Source organism: Ceratosolen solmsi, unplaced genomic scaffold (genome assembly GCF_000503995.2).
Source record: "Ceratosolen solmsi marchali unplaced genomic scaffold, CerSol_1.0 scaffold58, whole genome shotgun sequence".
Taxonomy (NCBI): domain Eukaryota; kingdom Metazoa; phylum Arthropoda; class Insecta; order Hymenoptera; family Agaonidae; genus Ceratosolen; species Ceratosolen solmsi.
In genome coordinates, this window is record NW_011948447.1 from 1396181 (window position 1) to 1417477 (window position 21297).

The 21297-nt window shown below is 30.0% G+C and overlaps 2 protein-coding genes across 2 annotated transcripts in view; both read left to right on the forward strand.

Moving 5' to 3' along the window:
- LOC105366298 (PDZ and LIM domain protein Zasp) overlaps positions 1 to 2228 on the forward strand; it is a 39342-nt gene extending 37114 nt beyond the window's left edge. The window contains exons 8-9 of the mRNA XM_011504703.1: positions 489 to 594; positions 1852 to 2228. Coding sequence (XP_011503005.1) covers positions 489 to 594; positions 1852 to 2211 — 466 coding nt within the window. The 3' untranslated portion in view covers positions 2212 to 2228. The remainder of the gene's footprint in view (positions 1 to 488; positions 595 to 1851) is intronic.
- Positions 2229 to 4282: 2054 nt separating this feature from the next.
- LOC105366320 (uncharacterized) lies at positions 4283 to 13241 on the forward strand. The gene is made up of 2 exons (XM_011504726.1): positions 4283 to 4428; positions 9181 to 13241. Exon 2 carries the CDS (start codon positions 9540 to 9542, stop codon positions 13239 to 13241), a length of 3702 nt encoding a protein of 1233 aa, XP_011503028.1. The 5' UTR covers positions 4283 to 4428; positions 9181 to 9539.
- Positions 13242 to 21297: the final 8056 nt, after the last annotated feature.

Genomic DNA, 21297 nt, shown 5'->3' on the forward strand with positions numbered 1-21297 from the left:
ATCAATTTTCAAATTTATGAACATGAGGAATTGATAATAATATAAAGTAATCCTTTGATTTCAAACTATTTTCAGTATTGATCAATATTGCTTCAGTATTTAACACGTTTCACACTGTTCTTATACATCATTATACTCATTTATTATATATATATATATATATATTACTACTGTTAATATTGTTGAAAAAAAATATTAAAATTGTTTATACCTTTAACTGAGTCTCTTAAAAAATAATTTCTAAATTGAAAAATTATTTGAAATTAAAGTTATAAGTATAGTTGAAGTTATTTATTATTTTCTGTAACGATTATTTTCTTAAAAAACACTTTTAAACAAAAATCACTTAATTTAAAACACAAATACACATATATTTTAAAGGTGTTTAAAGTGAATATGATAATTCATATAAATAGTTTATCAATAAATAAGAATATAAAAAATAAGTTTAGTTATAAATATAAGTTATTACGTTCGTATTTTTACAGTGGTCAGAAAGCTCCTGTAAGTACGATTTCTGCGGCGTTATCGAACATTGGGTCTCATTCACCATCATTAAGTAATCATGGAAACTCAGCGCCTCAGCCATTATCAGTGCGTTGAATTGTTTTATTTAACTTTACTCTTTTAATTAAATTTTGAATTAGTTTTACATTTTTATCATAAATTTTGCAATTCCAATATTTTTAAGAAAAATATTATTTTAATGAAATGTAGCATAGTTTTCTAATGTTGATTTAAACGATAATCTTTTAAGATTATATATCTCAAAAATAAAAAATTACTGTTTTATAGCTATATTTATATATTATATATTTATATACTATATTATATAACTTATAATTCATAACTTCTAAAATAATAATTTACTTGTTATTGCTTAAGTTAATTATAAATGTAATTAATTATTTAACATTATAAATTGATTTGAAAATTATTAGTAGTTTTGAAAATTACATTTAAATTTATTTGAGCAAATTTACTTATATAGAATTAGGATAAATGCATTAATAAAAGCTAACTATATATTTTATTTAAAAAATGATAAAGTCGACTTTGACAAGAAAAATCTTTTACATCGAATTAATATCTTACATTAGTAACTCCTTAAAGTAAAATTGGATTATGACTAAATTAATTAGCATTGTTAAAATAAGTGTGTAATGAATCTGGCATATGCAATGCAGTAATTTAACTAAATTAAACAATTAACTAATTAACGTATTCAACGATTTTTTAAATATATTTATTAAAATTACTAAAGCTTTCGCTTTGTCGAATCAATTAACTAAATTATTTGATTTAAATGTTTGAAGTAAGTAGTCAACCTATTGCATGGATAAACTGCAGTGGCTCATTTTTCAAAATATTTAAAAATTTCACGATATATTTTTCAAATGAATCACTGTCTTCATAAACTAGTATTAAATACTAATTTCTTACAAAAGATGAGAACAATCGTGTCAATGTCAAATATATGTCAATGCCGAAAGTTAAATTTGAAATTAAACGTTTAATATCATATTAATATAAAAGTAATACACTTATAAGGTCTTCGAGCATAGACAAACACATTTCTTATTGACCGAAGATAATTAAGATGGATAAATTCAAATAAAAGAAGTTTTTCCATAATTACGAACTAGCTTAATGCATAAAGTAAAACCTCGCTTGTTAATAGCAATTTTATTCACTCTAGCACTGCGTTTTACTTATTTGTACTCATCAGTAACAGAAATATGAGCATCTCTTGCTTTCTTTCGGAAGCGATGTACATAATACACAATTATTAAGTGTGATAAGTTGTGTGCGTGCGTGTGCGTGTGTCCTCGGCAGTAACCGCTTTTACAGAGCTACATGCAGAGCTACAGTCCTGATCAGCATCAACAGCCTCAGCAACAACAGCAGCATTATTACAACAGCTACGATGAGATAAACAGCAACGGTGTCGAACCGGCAACTCACTGCGAATCGAAAACGTACACGAGCACACTGACCATCCGGACGCAAAGTAATGGTCACGGACTCGACTGTAACCGTAACCCCACTAACAACTACATTAACAACACCGACAACAAGCTGCACAAGCTCGCAGATAGCATACGCGATTTCGCCCTTGAGCAGCAACAAGACGGCTACGAGTTCGACGAACGGGACTACTGCCCGCAAAGCGCGTACACGCAAACCCTGAAGGTGACTATTCGCGCCTGAGACCGACGTCGAATTAACTTTACAGTCTCTAGCCATATCGACGAGTAATTACGAATTCTTAAAACTATTGATCCCATGAGTCAGGGATGGCCAAACCCCCATCGTGGAAATGTTTATTAGGAAATTCGTTTTACTTCCTCTCGCCACTTTAATAATCTTACTAATGCTTACATTGTATCATTTACGATGAACATTAATATTATTTTTTATCATAAATAATACCAAGTAATTCTAAACGCTATAATACTAATTTAAGATATACATACACAAATACACACACACAGGCATATATATATATATCTTCAGTAAGAAAAACGAGTAAGGAAATAACAAAGAAAATAATACCAATATACGAAAGTACAAGATATCTGCAATCTTTTTTTAGAATTCCAATGGTTTCATTCTTTCATTTTTTAACAATTTTCTATTTCTCTTTTGGCGTATTCTAAAATTCAATAATAATCATCGATAATATTTTATGATATAAAAGAATTTTTCATTTTAATTTTTATAATTTTTTTATATTATTGAATTTTTATAATATCATTAAAATAAATTAGTCGCTCTGCTATCGCGTATTTGCAATGTATATATTACTTATAACATTTATGTTGATTATCATTTATATTTGTTTATATTACGTAAGATTTCTTAAAATTGTCTTTTCTTGTTCATCAAAATAAATTATATTCGTTTGTAGATATGTTTTTAAACTTTTATCTATTTGAAGTTGACCTCATTCTCGTCATTGGTAATCACAGACAAGCAATTATATTATTTCGATCGATTATTATATAAATATTTCTGAATATTATTTTCGGTATTTTTTTTTAATTCGATGCTTATCTATAACTTTCTTTTTAAAAATTATAAATACGTTATAAATGTTTTACTTATTGAGAATACTAAAATAATCTATAATATATTTCATTTACCTCGTATCATTCATGCAATATATGCCTATTCACAATCCTAAATTCTATATGATACATTAGAATATAGACGTACACGCGTGCTTTTATGTGTCGAATTCTATAAATACTAATGAATTCATACATACATTAAATGCCATTCTTATTTTGTATTCAATTATAAATTATATATATATATATATATATATATATAATGTGTGCGTGTGTGTGTGTGTGTGTGTGTGTGCGTGTGTGTGTGTGCGTGTGTGTGTGTTTATGAATACATATCGTATATATATGATATACATATTATATATATGGGCGCGCGCGTGTCTATCTGGAACTTCCTAACATGTGCAAGCACGTATATCGATATCGGCGATTCGGCAAATATTTGCCATCAATATTGTTACGTATTTTCCAACAGCAAATCTGCAAAAACAGAGCTAAAATGAAAAGAGAAGGGTGGGATTAAGAGGTGAGGAAAACAATCGTATAACCTCGGTAAGGTCACGCTTCGAGTACCCATTGCATTGCGTTGGCATAGCTTCCGGACTCGTGATCGCGACTCTATCCTTGGTTGCATCTCATTGAGCTCAGCAACACTCGCGTCCAAGCCCTCGTCGAAGACGCCTGTCGCACATTCACATTTTCCACGAGGATCAGACTCGGCAGCCTTCCCGGCTTATTGTAATTATCACTCTCCATATCCGCTGCTGTCCTTTACCTCCAGAATTTGTCCTTTTTATAGTTGTCACTTTGTTTATATCCGCTTCATTTGCTTTAAATTTTATAAAAAAATGGATAATTTTTATTGAACGCTTTTTATTTATGCTGCGCGCTTGCTATTCGTACGTTTATGAATAAGTTCACCAATTCTTGCGCGAGTTTTGCAAAACATTAGTTTTCTTAAAATAAAATATTTGTTAATTGCAAATCTGTAGCAGCCTTTCTGTTCTTTTAAGACTTAAATTTACAATTGTTTCGATATTTACGTGTATCAAATTAAATGCTTTTAAGAAAACCGTCCTTGTGTCGTTTCTCTTCATATAGAACAAACATTTGCAGTTATTTTACATCCTGTTCCACGTAAGCTAACTGAAAAATTATAGACTAAGGAGAAAGCCAATTAACTGTACTAGTGTGTGTGTGTTTGTTATTTTGCAGGTGCCAACGACTAATAATATTGGTGGCCCTAAGCCCTTCCTAGGCTCAACCATCTCGAATCAGAACTATTCGTCCTCACCTATTATTAATACCGGAAGCAGTACTTTACCACGTTCTCAGACTCAATCTTTAAGTGGTGGTGAGTTTCTTTTACAATAAATACATGTTTTATTCTCTATACATAATCTGTCATATAAATAGAACAAACATTACGTACTCGCAATGCACTCGATGCATCTACTGTTGCAGTACACCACAGTCAACAGTGTGAAAAATTTGAAAAGTTTGAAAAAGTTTGAAAAATTAGTTGTGGTTACTTATATCGTTAATATTAATAACGATTAATAATATTAGCGATGAAAGTAATTAATTCATAGTAAGAAATAAAAAAAAATTTTTATGTTAATTTTACGTTTATGTTTTTCTTATAATAACCGCCCATAAAATAATATTTAAATAGCAACTTCTTACTTTTTATAATGTATAAAATCTTCTTTTTTTCGTTAATTATTTTTATATATAGCGAGTACATAAATATTTACTATCACAAAGATAACGATAAAAAACTTTGAAATTCTATGAATCAAGTAGTAGTAGTTACTTATAACGTTAAAATATAAGTGTATTGTTAAGTATGATAAATATATTGGTAAGGAAGTATGTGCAATTTGTTAAAATCATCCTTCTTCAAATAAGTCAAAGTTAATAAATTTAAATGACTTTATTTTCGTCATTTAACCTTGAATTCAATTCTCACAAATAGGTCATTTCTCTGCTCTGCCAATGTTAAAATATTCTCATTTTAAAGTTACAACGACTGTCAAGAAATTTTACCACATGACGCTAGATTTTGTAATTGTGATCTTCATATCGTAGGCTTCTATAGGGCTTACCTTATAAGCTTTATTTTTATCTTCATTCAACAAAAAATCTCTTTATCGATATACTAATTGCTCTTTTATTCTCTCTTCATTCTTTTTTAATTATTTACTCGATTCCATTCATTATGATACTTCGATCAGTACTGTAGAGAATTTAATCAATAAACTAAAAGTATGTATGTATTTAAATCCAAATAAATTATATTGCCTAATTAAGTCTTTTATATAAATATTAATTAATTTATGTTACATTAATGTTCTTTTATCATTTTTCGTATATGATTTATATATAACGTACTCTGATATGATAATAAATACTTTTACTTTACAGAAGCGAATAATTATTAAATTAAATACAGTATTAAAATAATAATGGTTCAGTTTTAATAATATTTCATATTATATACAACCATGCTCTACGAGAAAAATTTTTTAAATTAAAATCTTAAGTACTTCATTAGTCTCCAAAGGTCGATATAAGATAATGATAAAAGAATATTTGAAATAATTTATGAATTAAAACGGTTTATATTATTTTCTCCCATATAATTTCATACATCTCAAACGTAAGATCATAGATTATTAGCTTAAATTAAAAATGAAATTTAATTATTTACTCAATAAAATTAAAATATAGCTATATATGAATATAAATAGAAGAAGGAAATTTGCATAATGCAAATCTTATTTATTCAGGTTAACAATCATTTATATTACATATACGATCCAACAATTCAATATACTCATTATAAATTATATTTGAGAACTTGATCAAATAAGAAAGACATGCATACGATGCATTTCAGCAGTTGAAGTGATAATAGAAATTCGTAAAAACAACTCTATTAGGACTAAGGAATCAGGGCAAATAAATATATGACTTTGAAGGCCGGTAAAGAGTTTAATTGAAAATGTAAGCATCGACATATACGCTCGGCGACGATTTGCGAGTCACTTACTCGTCAGCCGAGTGCAATAATCTCCATTTGTCACGTCAACTGACGAAGACCGAATTCCAGGGAAAATCAGGCTAATGCAAAGGTTCCGGGAAGTGTTCGATAATGGGTGAAGTACACTCGGATATCGTGAAGTAGCTGTGAGGATGTACTTCTCGGTGACGTTTCGCGATGCATTGAGAGCTGCCAGCCGCGATGGTCTCAGCTCAATAGTAACCAGATCATCCTTTCATCCTATTTTATCGATGACGTTGGGTGTCTGTTTTAACATTGCCTTCACCTTTACGTAATCCTGTATATTAATTTAATTACCCTTTCGAAAAACTTATAACGAAGCACCTTGGAGCAGTTGCTATTTATGTGTGCGCCCGAATTTTCCATTTACTGAGAATTTGGCCATCTGCCTGTGGAAGTTCGCATTATGAATCTTTGAAAGCTTTGCTTATTTTATTTTGAACTTGCATGTGATTCAACACTTTATTAAATTTTAAAAAGTATTTGTCCATAGAAAAGATTTGTAAGTAGTGTTTATTTCTAGCAACTGCGAATAACACATAGATTCATTAGTGGCTTATAGGTGAACGTATTTATACAGATAAATGTGAATAATTGGAGTATTCATCGTAGTCTTTATAATAAAAATGTTCCTTTACGATCAAAGAATAGTAATGCTTAATCGAGCTATTTAGTCATTTTTGTAATAAATATATGTAACCATTTTATCATCTGTTAGTCAATAAAAACCCAGATTAAAATTTTATTTCAAAATTGTTTAATAGTATTATTAAAATTAATCGCATTCTATACAATAAATAGTTACTTTCAAGAACATAATCCATTTATCGGAAAACTTTTAAAATTATTATGCCTGCACATGAACTTACATTCCTTAAATAAAATAATAAAAAAATTTTAAAACTTTGAGATGTAAACCCAATCCTTCATTTTAATGTTGACTGTGTTATTTTGTATTTTTATTTTCAGCAACTACGTCATTCAACCCGAAACCCCGACCTTTCTCCCTCATCGCGTGAACAGGCAGCTCTCAACTACAATTCACGCGCAATTACTTTATTAATAGGACGTGTAGTTCATTATGAGCTGCTATACGTTATAGAACATATTTTGAAAAAACATTATCCAAAATATTAAAGTAAATATAGTATACAAGAATATATTATACAATAATATTGCGTTAATTTACTTATTCAATTAATAACTACTATACTTTTGGTGCTTGACAATATAATTTTCATAAACAATAAATGTATATGGGAATAAAAAAAAATTAAGGTGTTGTTTAGTTTCTTCACACAATAGCTTCACACAATAATAGCTTCTTCGCTTATTTTTTTCAAGTGTGATTTTTTGATTGCTTGTAGCTTGGGATTCCAGTTTTCGCAATTTTCAACCTGATAATTTAATAAATCATTTAATATTAAGTTTCTTTGAGTTTAACCTATTAGGCCTAAAATATTTTAATGATCCTGAATTTATATTCTGAATGTAAATTCGAAAATCACTGCCATTTCATTTTGAGAAGGAGTCTATTTTATATGATGTATATTCGACACAAATTTCGTTCTTTTTTTTTAATACACATAATATTATGTATCATTTATAGTGAATTTCAAAACACAAACACATGTAAATATTTCAAAACTATCCGATTTACAATTTGATCATCAATAGAGCAAGAATTAACGAAATAATTAAAATTAATTTTATAAATAAATTCAAGGATAAACAGTAATAATGAAAATCGACAAGATATACTAATTTATATTATTAATATTCATAGATTATACTTACATTAAAAAAATACTTTCTAATCATTTGGGTACTTACAAATGTAACGATATATTTCATATTTGATAAGTATTAATTTTAAATATTTAAACTTTATAATAACTTTTATTATTTATTTAAATAGAAACATTTAGTGTCGAATTTTTACTATTAATAATTTTCTTAAATTATCACAAATCTTTTTGTAAAATGAATATTAACAATCGTAAAAAATAATATATCAATTATAGATTATGAATGCTGAAGAGTGCATTGTACAAAACTATTGTGTTAAATAAATATGTTAAATAGACTTACTTTGGTTCAATAAACTTTTCATTGAAATATTATTAGTTTGTTTATTAATAATTTATTAGGAACATTTATTTGAAAATAATTCTGTCCACACAGTTCTACTCATATTTTCAGGAATCTGTTCACACTATTATATAAAATAACTTTTAAATTAAAAAATTCGTTTGATTATGATTATACATATTAAATGTTAATAATACTTGTATTTAGAATTTTTTAATTTATTCAAAGAAATTAAATATTTTTATTAAAAAAATTATTGATAAATTTTTTTATTTGATGCCTACATAAATACAAAACATTAAAACTGATCGCACACTATTTAATCATGTAATCTTAATTTAACGCTTATTTTATTATTGTTATTATTTAATCATTATTATCAACATCTTTATCAAATATATTACCGTTGATGTTATAATAATAATTATTATGATATTATTATTGTTGTTATTGTTGCCATTATTGTTGTTCTTGTTGTTGTTGTTCCTCTTATTATTATTATTATTATTATTATAGATAGAATATTTAAACTTATTAATTAAAATGCTTTAATGCATTATTTATTTGGCAAGAGCATAAACCTTATATACGATTGCTCGATAAATTTATAGACTAATAATTGTAATGTATAGATATATGTATACACAGTATATACATATATATAAACTTATGGGAACACATATATCATTTATTATATTAATTAAAAATTAAACAACTTTTGCAATTAAACCTTTGTCGTGCTTCTACTCAACTAAATTTTCTTTTTTTTCTTTCTAACTCAAACTAACTGTCTATTGCTTCTAATTCCTTGTGTGTCATTGCTTATCACTTATGTATACTAATTAAAATTACGAATCAATAAAATTTTTTAATATTTTAACGAAATTACATATTCGAATATACGAATCCTCGTCCTATATTTTCCAAAATGTTTCGCCGACAAGATAGAGAGCGCATCCTATTACGAAGACTGTTACGATTTAAGGCATAGCGAGGTTAAGCCTCAGTTCTATCACGAAGACTGTTGCTCTTACGAGGTACTGCAAGAAATTGGCCAGCCAAAAGTTTCCGAAAAACCACCTACACCAAGGAATAAATTTCCAACGTGGCCACCTATTAAACCCATTGAAGACATTACCTACCCCACTGCTAGCCCTCTTTATATTGATCCAAATCCAACAATTGATAAGCAAACCCGCCAGGTAACACGCGAACGTCGCGCCACAGTCGCTTCTGTTATTAGTCGCGAATATAACCGACGTAATAAATTTCGTGAACAACAACAGAATCATCGAAACGAGAACGAAATGGAACAATATAGCTGCGTAGGACCAGTTTTTCGACGAGTCGAATTAGGAAATTCAAAGGAATCACGCCAGTCCCGTTGTGACCGCTCATCCTCTCGAGCCAGTTCGACTGATAGCATACGAAGATCGTTGACGCCTACGAGGATCACTCAACCAATCCCACGTCCATGGACAGCGACTGTAACTTCTGGTACAAATTTATTTCAGTCATCTTATAAATCACAACAAGAACATATTTGTGGTAATTACTGCGGAAAGGAAGTATGCCAACGTGAAAAGGTCTGCCAGCGTGAACAATCATTAGAAAGAGAAATTAGTCAAACGATTTATAAACGAGAATCACCTTGTGAGCGACATCAGCCAACCCCACCTGAGCATCAACATCAGGAACAACATGTCCATAGTGAAAAAGAATCTTGCACAACTGAAGGCAATATTCACCAACGAGAGCATAAAACGTCGCAAGTATGTAGGTTTATATGCGAATCTAAAGTAGAACCGCAAAAACTAGAATATGAAGTTCAACGGAAACCATCCATAGATTTATCGAAACTAGTTCCATCGGATGTTGCCATTTGTCCAAAAGGAATAGATGGTGAACACGATCTGTACACTGAGACTGAAGAAGAAGATAAAGGTAACTTACACATTAAAAAAACTACAACATATGAAAAGATTGTTGAACTTGTAACACCGGATCAAGAAATAGGACTTTCATTCGGGAAACAGGAAGAGCAGTCTCAATTTGTAAGTGAGCAATTTATGCAAAGATCTTCTACGGTGGATCGAGAAGTAGAAGATATATCTGGTAGAAAGCATTTATCGGCATCTACTGAAACTTTAACTCAAAAAATAGATACTCAACAATTAATTGAAGAAACTCGTATGCGTGAAGATAAAGAACGAAAACTAAAGGCAGAGAAGGAACAAAGACAACGAGAAGAAGAAGAAAGAAAAAGGCAAGAAGAATGTTTATTAATTGAAATGAGAAAAAAGGATGAAGAAAAACAAATACAGCGATTAAAAATCGAAAGTCAAAGAAAAGCAGAAGAACATCGACGGCTAGATGAAGAAGCAGCTGAAAAATCTAGTGATCAAACTATCTACAGTACACAACGAAGTGAAATCATCGAAAAGAAATATCAATGCCCTAATGAACGAATTAATAATGTCCAGCTTAATGATCGTCCACCTTCTACAGAACGAGTTATTAAAATACAGATGGAAGATGATCAACAATCTAAAACACAAATAACAGTTGTAAAAGAAGAAATGAATATTAAAAAACATTGTGAACTTAAAGATTATAAACAACAACGTAGAAAAAGTCTTCGTGAACAGGTGGAAGTTCATCAGAGTCTTCGAGATCAACAGATACCAGAAAGACGTCAACCAACTCTTCAAGAACGTCGTTTGTGTTCACGATTTTCACAGCAGTCAGAAGAACAGCAACAAAAATCAACGGATAACTGGAATTCTAAAAAACACGTACAGTTTGTTAAAGTAAGAGAAACAGAAGTTTGTTCTGTGCCGCAAACCCCAGTTAAAAATTCTAATCCAAAAGAATGGCAATCGGACATGTGTAAATCTTTATCGACAACTTCAGATCATAGGTATTCACCATTACAATCTGATGGCAACATGTCTTTTCATGGTGAAACCAGGGAATTACATCATCATGAAGTAATATACAAACAAAATAGTATTTGTAGAAAATGCCAGCCGAAGCTTCCACCCATTCCAAATAGATCGGTTTCTCCATTTGTTGCAGCTTTAACCACTGCATCAGATCGTCCGTATTCGCCTTTAGGCAGAGATGTTAACGCAGAAAAGGCTATTTGTAGATGTCAATCGCAAACTCCAGAAATGAAAACAACTTACGAAGGTTATAGCGCACCTTCACAAATTCTTTACCGTGGAAAACCAAAAGAGCCACCAAAAAAATCTGAAGGACCGCGACCTCTTCCAACACCCCCACTAGACTTTCGTTTCCGTAATCGTTCTGCTTCACCTTGTTACTCTAGATCTCAAACACCTAGTGGCAGAGTTTCGTCTTGTGGATTGAAAAAACCTGATACTATTCCTCAATACCAAAAATGTCTAGTCTGCGAGGAACAATCACTAGTACAAGGTCATGATTATTCATCATCAAGTAGAACCCCTACACCAGGGTGTTGCAAATCTCCTATATCAGATCCACTAGAAACTCCAACATACTTTATAAGAGCTCCGAGAATCCGAGATGATCCACCACCTTGCAAACGAAGTAATCAAAGAGATATAACGACACCTAATAAAACAGAAACTGTTCAGTATCATTATGAAGAAGATACTCCTAAAATTCATAAAAATCAAAATACTATTTGCTCTAAAACTGTTTCGTGGCTCGGAGAAGGTATACATAAACATGCTCACATTCAAGAGCACAATGATACTGTTACCGAAGAATGTGACGGAAGTCATCATATAACAAAAATGGAACACAAACTTAAGGAGTACGATGAATCAGAGCAGCCTTCAATATCACCAGTAGAAAATGATAATTGCTATATTTCTCAAAATTCTGATAACCAACCAACTTTACAATGCCCTAAAATACAAAATAGCATTTTAGACAAGATTCAAAAAACAGGAATACGTGTATTCGCCCCAATGGGTGCACCTGAGGTGAGACGAATTCGTCACGATATTCCACCTCTGTTACCCAAGCTTCCTTGCCCAATGACTGGTGTAACCGTTTTGCCAATCAAAGCTCATGGCGATACAACCTGTAAATCAGGTGTAGTTATAGTTCCATGTGACGGTATTGGAATGAGCGGTGTGTGCATTACGCCTACACCCGATCGCTTGGATGTTTCTGTATCTCCATGTCTGGCGCAAGCTGGTGGAATTTGTAAAAAACCCTCTTGTTACTGCGGATCGACTTCAGGAAATTGCACAACTAGCTTAGGTAATGACAAAACCACCCATAGCGTTGATGCCAGCATCTGTACTGGAATAGCTGGAGTTCGATCTGTCCAGTATCCTAAGCCAATCTTAAAGTGTCTCAGTGCTGAAAAAGCGAAACTCCCATTTCCTCAGATACCTCATCCAGAAGAGCAATCCAACCAGTATTCCAACCAAGGCTGTCCACGCAGCGCAACTAATGCGAGCTCGACCTCGACGAGCTTCAGTTCTAATTCGGAGAGTCGTGATTGCGGATTCCAACCAATACACAAGCCACAGCCACGCACTAACCTTTGCAATCAAATAACCACTCTAACGCTTTGTAAACGCGAAAGCCAAGCTGTTGTTACACCTACACCACAAGTGCCAAGGGTAAAACTTTATAAGCCGCAAAGTCAATCAGCTCAGCTTCCGTCTTGCAGAAGCAATACCACAAAAATCAAATGCCAGAGTATTTATAATCAAAATAGGTTCCGACGCGAAACCCAAACTATATGTGAAACTCAGAGTCGAACCCAATCCCAAATCCAGACCCAAACCAGTTGCCTGGCAAATAAGATCCAGAATTCAGTAGACCCACCAAATTTGTCATCCCACCCGGATCTAGGTAGCGGTGCAAGCGGCTTTGGTGGTAACAAGGGAGGAACCTTTGCGGGTAGCAGTGCACCCAATCGTGGTAAAGGCATTCTGAATCAGGCGGGATCCGGATTGCGAGTCCCTCTCTGTGCAGCCTGCGATTCCCACGTCAGGTATTAAAACAAGCTTGGGGATACCGCTGATAATGTGATTTTTTTTTTTAAGGAAGTTTTCGAGTGTATTCACAGCAGATGTTAATTGCTTTGCTGTATCATTTTTTTCAGATTGCTGCATCATCCGTAACCCTATTATTCTCGCATGATTTATTTTAATAATGAAAATTTGTTTATGAATTTATTTTGTTTGAAATTAATATGCAAATTCTGTATTTATTTAATATTTTTGGTAAAAAAATTCAGAATAATATTATTTTCATTGATTACGTATTTTTTCGCGTTACTAAATGACTGGAAGCAAATACTTTAGTAAATTTTCCAATTTCTCTGAATATCCTTCTGAATCAGTTACTTTTACTAATGAACAATTATTTAATGTTAACATTTTACTGCATTAAGAAAAATAACTCTTTCTTCGCGATATAATTTAAATTTTAATGTTTTAAAACTTAATTTTTTTGGCAAATAATTTAATTTATTGCATGTCTTTGTGCAGTTAATGAAGAAAATACTAACAACCGTCTAAACGGTCTTAATGTAAAACCAGTTTGTTGTCGCTGTAATATCGAAATTACAAGGTTTGTTATTTTTAAACATTTTTATCAAGTTTTCGCCTTTAGTATCAAAATTTGACAAAAATTTGAACATGAAATTTTATTTATTTTTTGTATTTACTAATTAATAGCATATATTCGTTTATCTCAAATATCATTATTTTATATTTAATGATAAATTTATATTTTTCATTATTTTTTTTAATATTATTTTTTAATATTAATTACATAATTAAATCTTTTAATCAAATCTAATATTTAATAGCTGACTTTAAATTTAAAACACTTCATTAATGTTTTCATTAGGGGTCCATTTATTTCTGCATTGGGGCAGATCTGGTGCCCAGAGCATTTCGTCTGCGAAAATCTACAATGCCGTCGTGGCTTGCAAGATATTGGTTTTGTCGAGGAAAAAGGACAACTCTACTGCGAATATTGTTTTGAACGATTCATTGCACCATCATGTAACAAATGCAATAACAAAATTAAAGGAGTGCGTACTTATAAAATAATTTCTGTATAAAACTGTAGATAATGTAGAAACATAGAATAGAAAAATATAAATATAACATGTTACGTAGAAAAATTTAAAAACTTAATATTTATGCTGTTTTAGGATTGTTTGAATGCTATCGGAAAACATTTCCATCCTGAATGTTTCAATTGTGCCCATTGTGGAAAACACTTTGGTAACAGTCCTTTCTTCCTCGAAGAAGGACTTCCATATTGCGAAAGAGGTTCATAGTTCTATCATTGTTAAAATGTTAATGAATTCATTTAAAAATATGACAAATGTCATAATTAAATAGATAAATTAGGATTAAACAATTTGAAATATGAGTAGTAAAAATACTAATATTATCGTCCTTACTTTATAAACAGAAAATATTAAACATTTATTTCATTAATTTCATTTAAAATGCAATTTAATAATTGAGCTATTCATCGTGTCAACCATCAGTGAGCATTACATTACAATTTTTCAAAATCATTTGATTTAAATTATAAATTCATTCATTTAAAATTTAATTGAAATTCTTTATTATATCATACTCGCAACTAGCCGATGAATTCATTTCTTTAATATAAATATTTACTCGACAGATTGGAATGACCTATTTACGACAAAATGCTTCGCTTGCGGGTTCCCAGTAGAAGCTGGTGACCGTTGGGTAGAAGCTCTGAATAATAACTACCACAGTCAATGTTTCAACTGTACAGTAAGTTATGCTAGTTTTTAATATATATATATATATAGCGATTTTATAAAAGTTTTGCTTATTAATTAATACAAATAAAAAGTTTAAGATAAATTGAAACATAATGTAATATATATAGATTTTGATGGAATAATTTATTTTACAATTCTGCTTCAATTAATGCATTAATACTTTTCAATAAAGATTACTTAAAAGAATATGTAAGATATATTTTCATGTATTTAATTATAAAAACTGAAATTAATAAATAAATAAAAACTAAAACTAATATATTTCTTTATAGATGTGTAAACAAAATCTTGAAGGACAGAGCTTTTATGCAAAGGGCGGCCGTCCTTTCTGTAAAAATCATGCACGCTAGGCAAGAATAAATTAATGAATCTGCAAAAGTTATCAAAAAATAAGTTGTGAACCACAAAACGAAAAAAATATAATTTACGAAGAAAAATAATTAATTATCCACAATTTTACTTATAGGGTACACCTAAAAGAATCATTGTAAACTCGAATGACGACAGCTGTGAAATCGTCATAATTAAGATCGACGCAATCAAAATTTGTTCAACTATCATCATACAATCGCTCTCCTTGTCTTTAAGCAAATAATAGAGATACTTTGGAGATACGTATAACAGATGATTTCTACGGAATTTTTCTAACCCGTAATCAACAGCAAAGAAAAATATAAATGTAAAAAATACAAATATGTAATATATATATTTTGTTCAATTTGTGTGTATATATATAAGTGCACACATACGCATATATAAAAAAGTATTAGTACAATTTTCGCTATTTATTTCCGTGTAAATTAATTCTCAGCACATTGCCTCGTCACTTTATATATAAAATTTTCTTATCGTCATTGTACAAGTACATTGTAGTCAAGTAAAACAGCAAAGCACAAAGGTGATTTTAGAGTTCAGTTGAGATTTTGTAATCACGCAAAGTTCACTCAGCAATTGATTTTATTTTCGCGTGTGCTTTCGAAATTATTTAAAAACACCAACTCCGTCCTTCTGTCGAGATAATCTGCTATGTAATGGTTATAAATTTCAGAAAAATGTATTTCGAACTTTACAATTATGTGATAAATCAATCAATAGAAGAAAATATGTTTTTTAGCGGTTGCTAAAGAATGAAAGAGTTTAATTTATTAAAAAAAGACGTAAAATGATAATGTGCTTAAATTTTCAATCGGATAAATTGAGCTTATAACAATTGCTATTTTGCTTAAGCTATAAATATTTTCGCTTGTTCCTTGTTTTTTCAAAAACGATAAAATTATCAGATGCGATATTAATATTTATTATTCAAATAATAAACTTATTACGTCCAGCAATATAACATATTGACATTAATAAAATAATTAAATCAACCACGCAGTGTCATATTTATTTAATATGGTTCATTAACCATATTTACTCGTGCCATGTAATTATACGAGCAAAGATAGATCAAAGTACAGTCAAAGAGTCAAATTAAGTTATTGTTCTTGTCTATTCATTATTGATATTAATGATCGATAAGAAGCAAGCGACTATCGAGTATTGTAAACCATTTTAATTATGTAGATGAATAAATTTGACGAATGATAAAGTAATTGCTTTAACTTCAATACAAATAATTAAGTGAAAACAATACCTATTAATAAATACCTGAATGAATGTGATGAATAATTTGTCATTTAACCTTTTTTACATCCGTAAAAAAGGAAATCTTGCAAAAACAGGTTTTTTGCTGATGTGTACACTTATAACTATACTTATGTGTATAGTTATAAGCAATAAGTAATAAAAAAAATTACAAAAAAATATATATTATAAGAAAATACAATGGTTTCATACTTTAAATTTTAATTACGCTTTTAATTACACTCAATTTGTTGCTGGAAAATTTATAATATATGTAATTATTTTGTAAGGCCAAAAATAAAACCTATGTGCCCGTGTTATGTGTTAATTAAAATAAAATTGATTATGATAAATAATAATATTTGTTTAAAAAATATTTATTAAAAAATAATATTTGTTTTAAGTTTTCTTCTTTCAACATGGCAGATATTTTACAAACAATATAAATAAAAAAACATTTTTCAGTTCAATTTAGATTAGGATTTATGTCACAAATAGTAACTACTTGTTTGTTAGTGTGCGTGCAAAAAAGTTATTGATGACTATTTAAAAACTGCCATAGAAACCTGGTTATTTAGCGTGTCCTTAAAGAAAAGAATGACAAATTAATGTTAATATCTATATAGTTATTGCCAGTAAGTATTATTGAAAACCTTCTGATATAAATATTGGTATAAGAGTTTTAATTGAAACCAATTAAACAATACTTTATTGCGAATTTACACACTGTTATTAATAAAACCTTTATTTAAAACAGTAACATTTCTAGATTTACATTTTCCTAAAAACATAAAATTTTTAAATATGTGTTTTTAAATATTTGAGGATTCAATTTCAATCCAGTTACCTCTTATATCTATACCTATCTGTTCGGGATTGATGCAGTTCCATGAATTAAAAAAAAAGGGTCATACGCGCTATACGGCGTACAGCATGCGCGCCTATACTGGCACGCACGTGCAGATCGGGATTACAAACAAAACTCGGCAAGTCCGAGCAAGTTTTACGACCTGAAATATAATATACTATAAGATCACCCAAGGGTATTGTGACTACTTTCCTCTCGTCGAACTTTCTCGAAGGTTCTAGAATTTTCCTTCCACGCTTCGTGTAAGAATTAGTGAAACAACGACGATGCTTTGTTGCCAGCTAAGTGAGCCGCCGCGTGGCAATATAAGAGACGCACGCGGCGCGCCTCGCCCTCTCGCTAATCATCTCTTGCCGAACCACCCTCGCTCAACTGCGCTTGCAGCTAACATCTTGCCGTGACCCGACAGCAGTGACACCGACCATAGTGAACCGATCTAACCATCTACCAGTAGAAGCCATAGCACAGGGGTCTCGATCTACCCTCAGCAGGACCGCCATGGAACGGTCGGTATTTTCAGCAGAGCCGCCACGGAACGATCTTAGAAGTTGGTAGAAGTCTTAGAAGATGGTAGAAATCTTACTATTAATCACTCTTACCTGTGACTAGCTCTTCTACTGTCCCCATAAATAATTAATGACACAACTGATTACTTAATAAATTCCATTAAAAATCTTACCCCATATCAAGTATAGTTATTTATACATCAAGCATACTTGATTCATTACCATCTTCTCATGCTACCTCACAAGCATGATTAATTGACTACACCAGCTGATATTTATAACATCAGCATTACTTTAACTTCAAGATACTCAGTCATAAACAAAGAACACACCCTCATTACTTCAATAGAATTATCTCTCTCTACACAACAGTGCAATATTATTATAATCATTTACAAATAATAAACATTGTTTTACTAAATACATAATATTTTTGAATCTTGTCAATTATTATTTCCTTTGAAGTTATTCTGCCGAGAGACTAATCCACTGAACTATTGAATTGGTAGTTCGAGCCATAAACTAAACCTTTAAAATCGAACACTATCGTTTATACTTGTAAATGATATATTTATTTTAATACAAAGACAAATCTTAAGTCAAATTTTTAAAATAAAAATTGTTTAAAATATATCATTCTAAATTCTCCTATTTATCATATTCAAGTTTTAAAAAGCTGGGTAACCCACGTTCGACATTCACAAAGGTTCAAAAACCTCATTGTGCATTTATTTTCATTTTTATTTATTCATCATTTTTCATTTTTCGAAAATTATTTGTTATTCATACTGCATTTAAATTATAGATGTTATGAATAAATAATGTTACATTTTTACTTTGTAGATTACATTATCGATTTTTATAAAAAATACTTTATCCTCTAACAAATAGCAAATAATTTTGCAATCATATGTTGTTTAATATTAATAATACTTAACAGACACTTTGCCAGAATTCTAAAAACGTGTACAGGTCTATTTTATCTCTAAAATACTTCGCTGTTCCATAATTAAAAACTATTAAATCAATACAATATTATGTTGAAAAAATGTTTGAAAACTGCTCGATGCTAAAATATAAGCTTGGGGATAAATTAATTAAATAATAATTGGCTGTAATAATCAGTCAAGTGTTAGAGCAATGAATTAATATAATTTGAAACGAAAGAATTTTGTTTGTTGTCATTTGCAACTTGTGCTAAATGAATTGCTATCGTAATAATAATAATCATTGAAATAAACGAACAGGTAAATTAATATTACTGGCTGTTGAATAATAACAGGACAAATGCCAGACAGGCCATTCCTCTATTAGCCTTAAGTCCTTAAGGTATGCGGATGATATCGAAAATTGTCGGCGGCATCCCCTTTCGTTAAATCTTATTAGAGAGGCATTTGCACAAATGGCATGTGACTTATGGAGGCGCAGGCGCCGCAGACCATCCAGGGGTGGTCGAATTACGAACTTCGTGTACTCGAAACAGTGAGCATCGGAGCTCCAACCCGTCTGCAACTGTAGTTCCGGTTAAAGCGGCCGAGGCCGTAACGGCCCACGGAGGATCCGGTCGATCCTCGGGCTGTTCACGCGTATCGACCCGATCGGAGCACCGTCCCGTCGTCGCTGGAGTTCCTATTGCACCAATATTTTTAGCAAACATAGTTGCGATTGAACGGTGAAGGAGGAGGCAAAATGAACGTAAACTAGCATTTGATTCTCGTGATATATTTCATGCAATCCTTCGAGCACGTGCTTACGATTATTAAAGCATGTCGGCCGAATTAATACGAGGTTCGAGAGATTCTATATCATAAGAGCAGTTTCGATACCTTAATTTCTCATTTATTGTCATTTGAATTTGAATCCTTTGTTGTTTCATAGACACATTGCAGTACTTATCGAGCATACTATTCTCAACTTATATTCAATGTGTGTGTATATATATATAGTATCCACTATATATGCATATTTATAAACAAATATACTTTGTTGAAACTAATCCCGTGCATAAATATTATAAAATAAAAAGCTTTAAAACTAATAAGCTTATTTCATAAGACTATTCGCTTTTTAAACCAATAATAAATATCATGCAACAGAATTCTAATTCCAAAATTATGTACGATTACAATACGTGTTATTCTACACTACAAACAAACACCATTATAAATACGTATAAATGCTTTCTAAGCGAACATTAAAAAAATAATATAGATTTTCTTTGAGTTAATAATAGTTCAAAATTAAATAAAATGATTTAGTTTGATGTAGCAACTGCATAATGACGTTTCATGTAATATAGAATAAGCCAAAAAATGAAAACGACAATTATAAATAAAGTAATTAATATATTTTAAATAGTTTTATTCAATACGTAAACTTGAAAGAAAGTGACTTTTATTCATAATATGGATATACAATTAATTATTTTTTAAAGCTTAGAATTGAAATAATCAACAAATTATTGTACAACATTTAAAATTATTTGGTGAGTTAGAATTTAAAAAGATTAAAGTCAAACTTAAAAATTAACAAGAATTAAATAATGAAAAAATACATATTATTAATTATTGTACTTGATTGTATAAACATCTAACAACAATAACTGATTAGCTATTCATGCTATTAAAAGTGCAAAATAACAACCTCAAAATCGTAAAATATAGAAATATATTATTTTATTTACTAATTTTAATTTTAATTTAACGCTTTAAAGAGTTTAAGTAGTGCCTTCCTGTAGATTTACAATTAATTTAGCAATTATTTGTTAAAATACAGAAATAAGATATTATATTTATTGATGTATTTTATATAATAAATTTCAAAACCTTCGATTTACAAATTACGTAAAAAATGTGACCAACTTCTACATTATATTTTTAATATATCGATTATTTTGAAGCACCTCTTTTTAATAAAAATAGTCTTTATTTTAGAGAATCAAGCATCATTTTCATTTCTCTATTACATTCCTATCTTTTTACAAATAATTGAAATATTCATAAATATAAACACTTATATACAATCTTTTCTTCAATTTAAATTTAATATTTTATTCTATTTATTTTACCATACATATTTTATAATAAACAATAAAACTTATTGTATATTTAGAATTCTTTGACTCTAAATTAAAAATTATATTACGTATTGTTTGAGTTCTAAGTTTAAATCGTTATTTTGAACTTTACCTTGTTGTTTACTTTAAAGTAAACATGACTCACATACTCGAACTTTAATTTCATTAAATGCACTAGTAATTTTTATTATAATTATTCAAT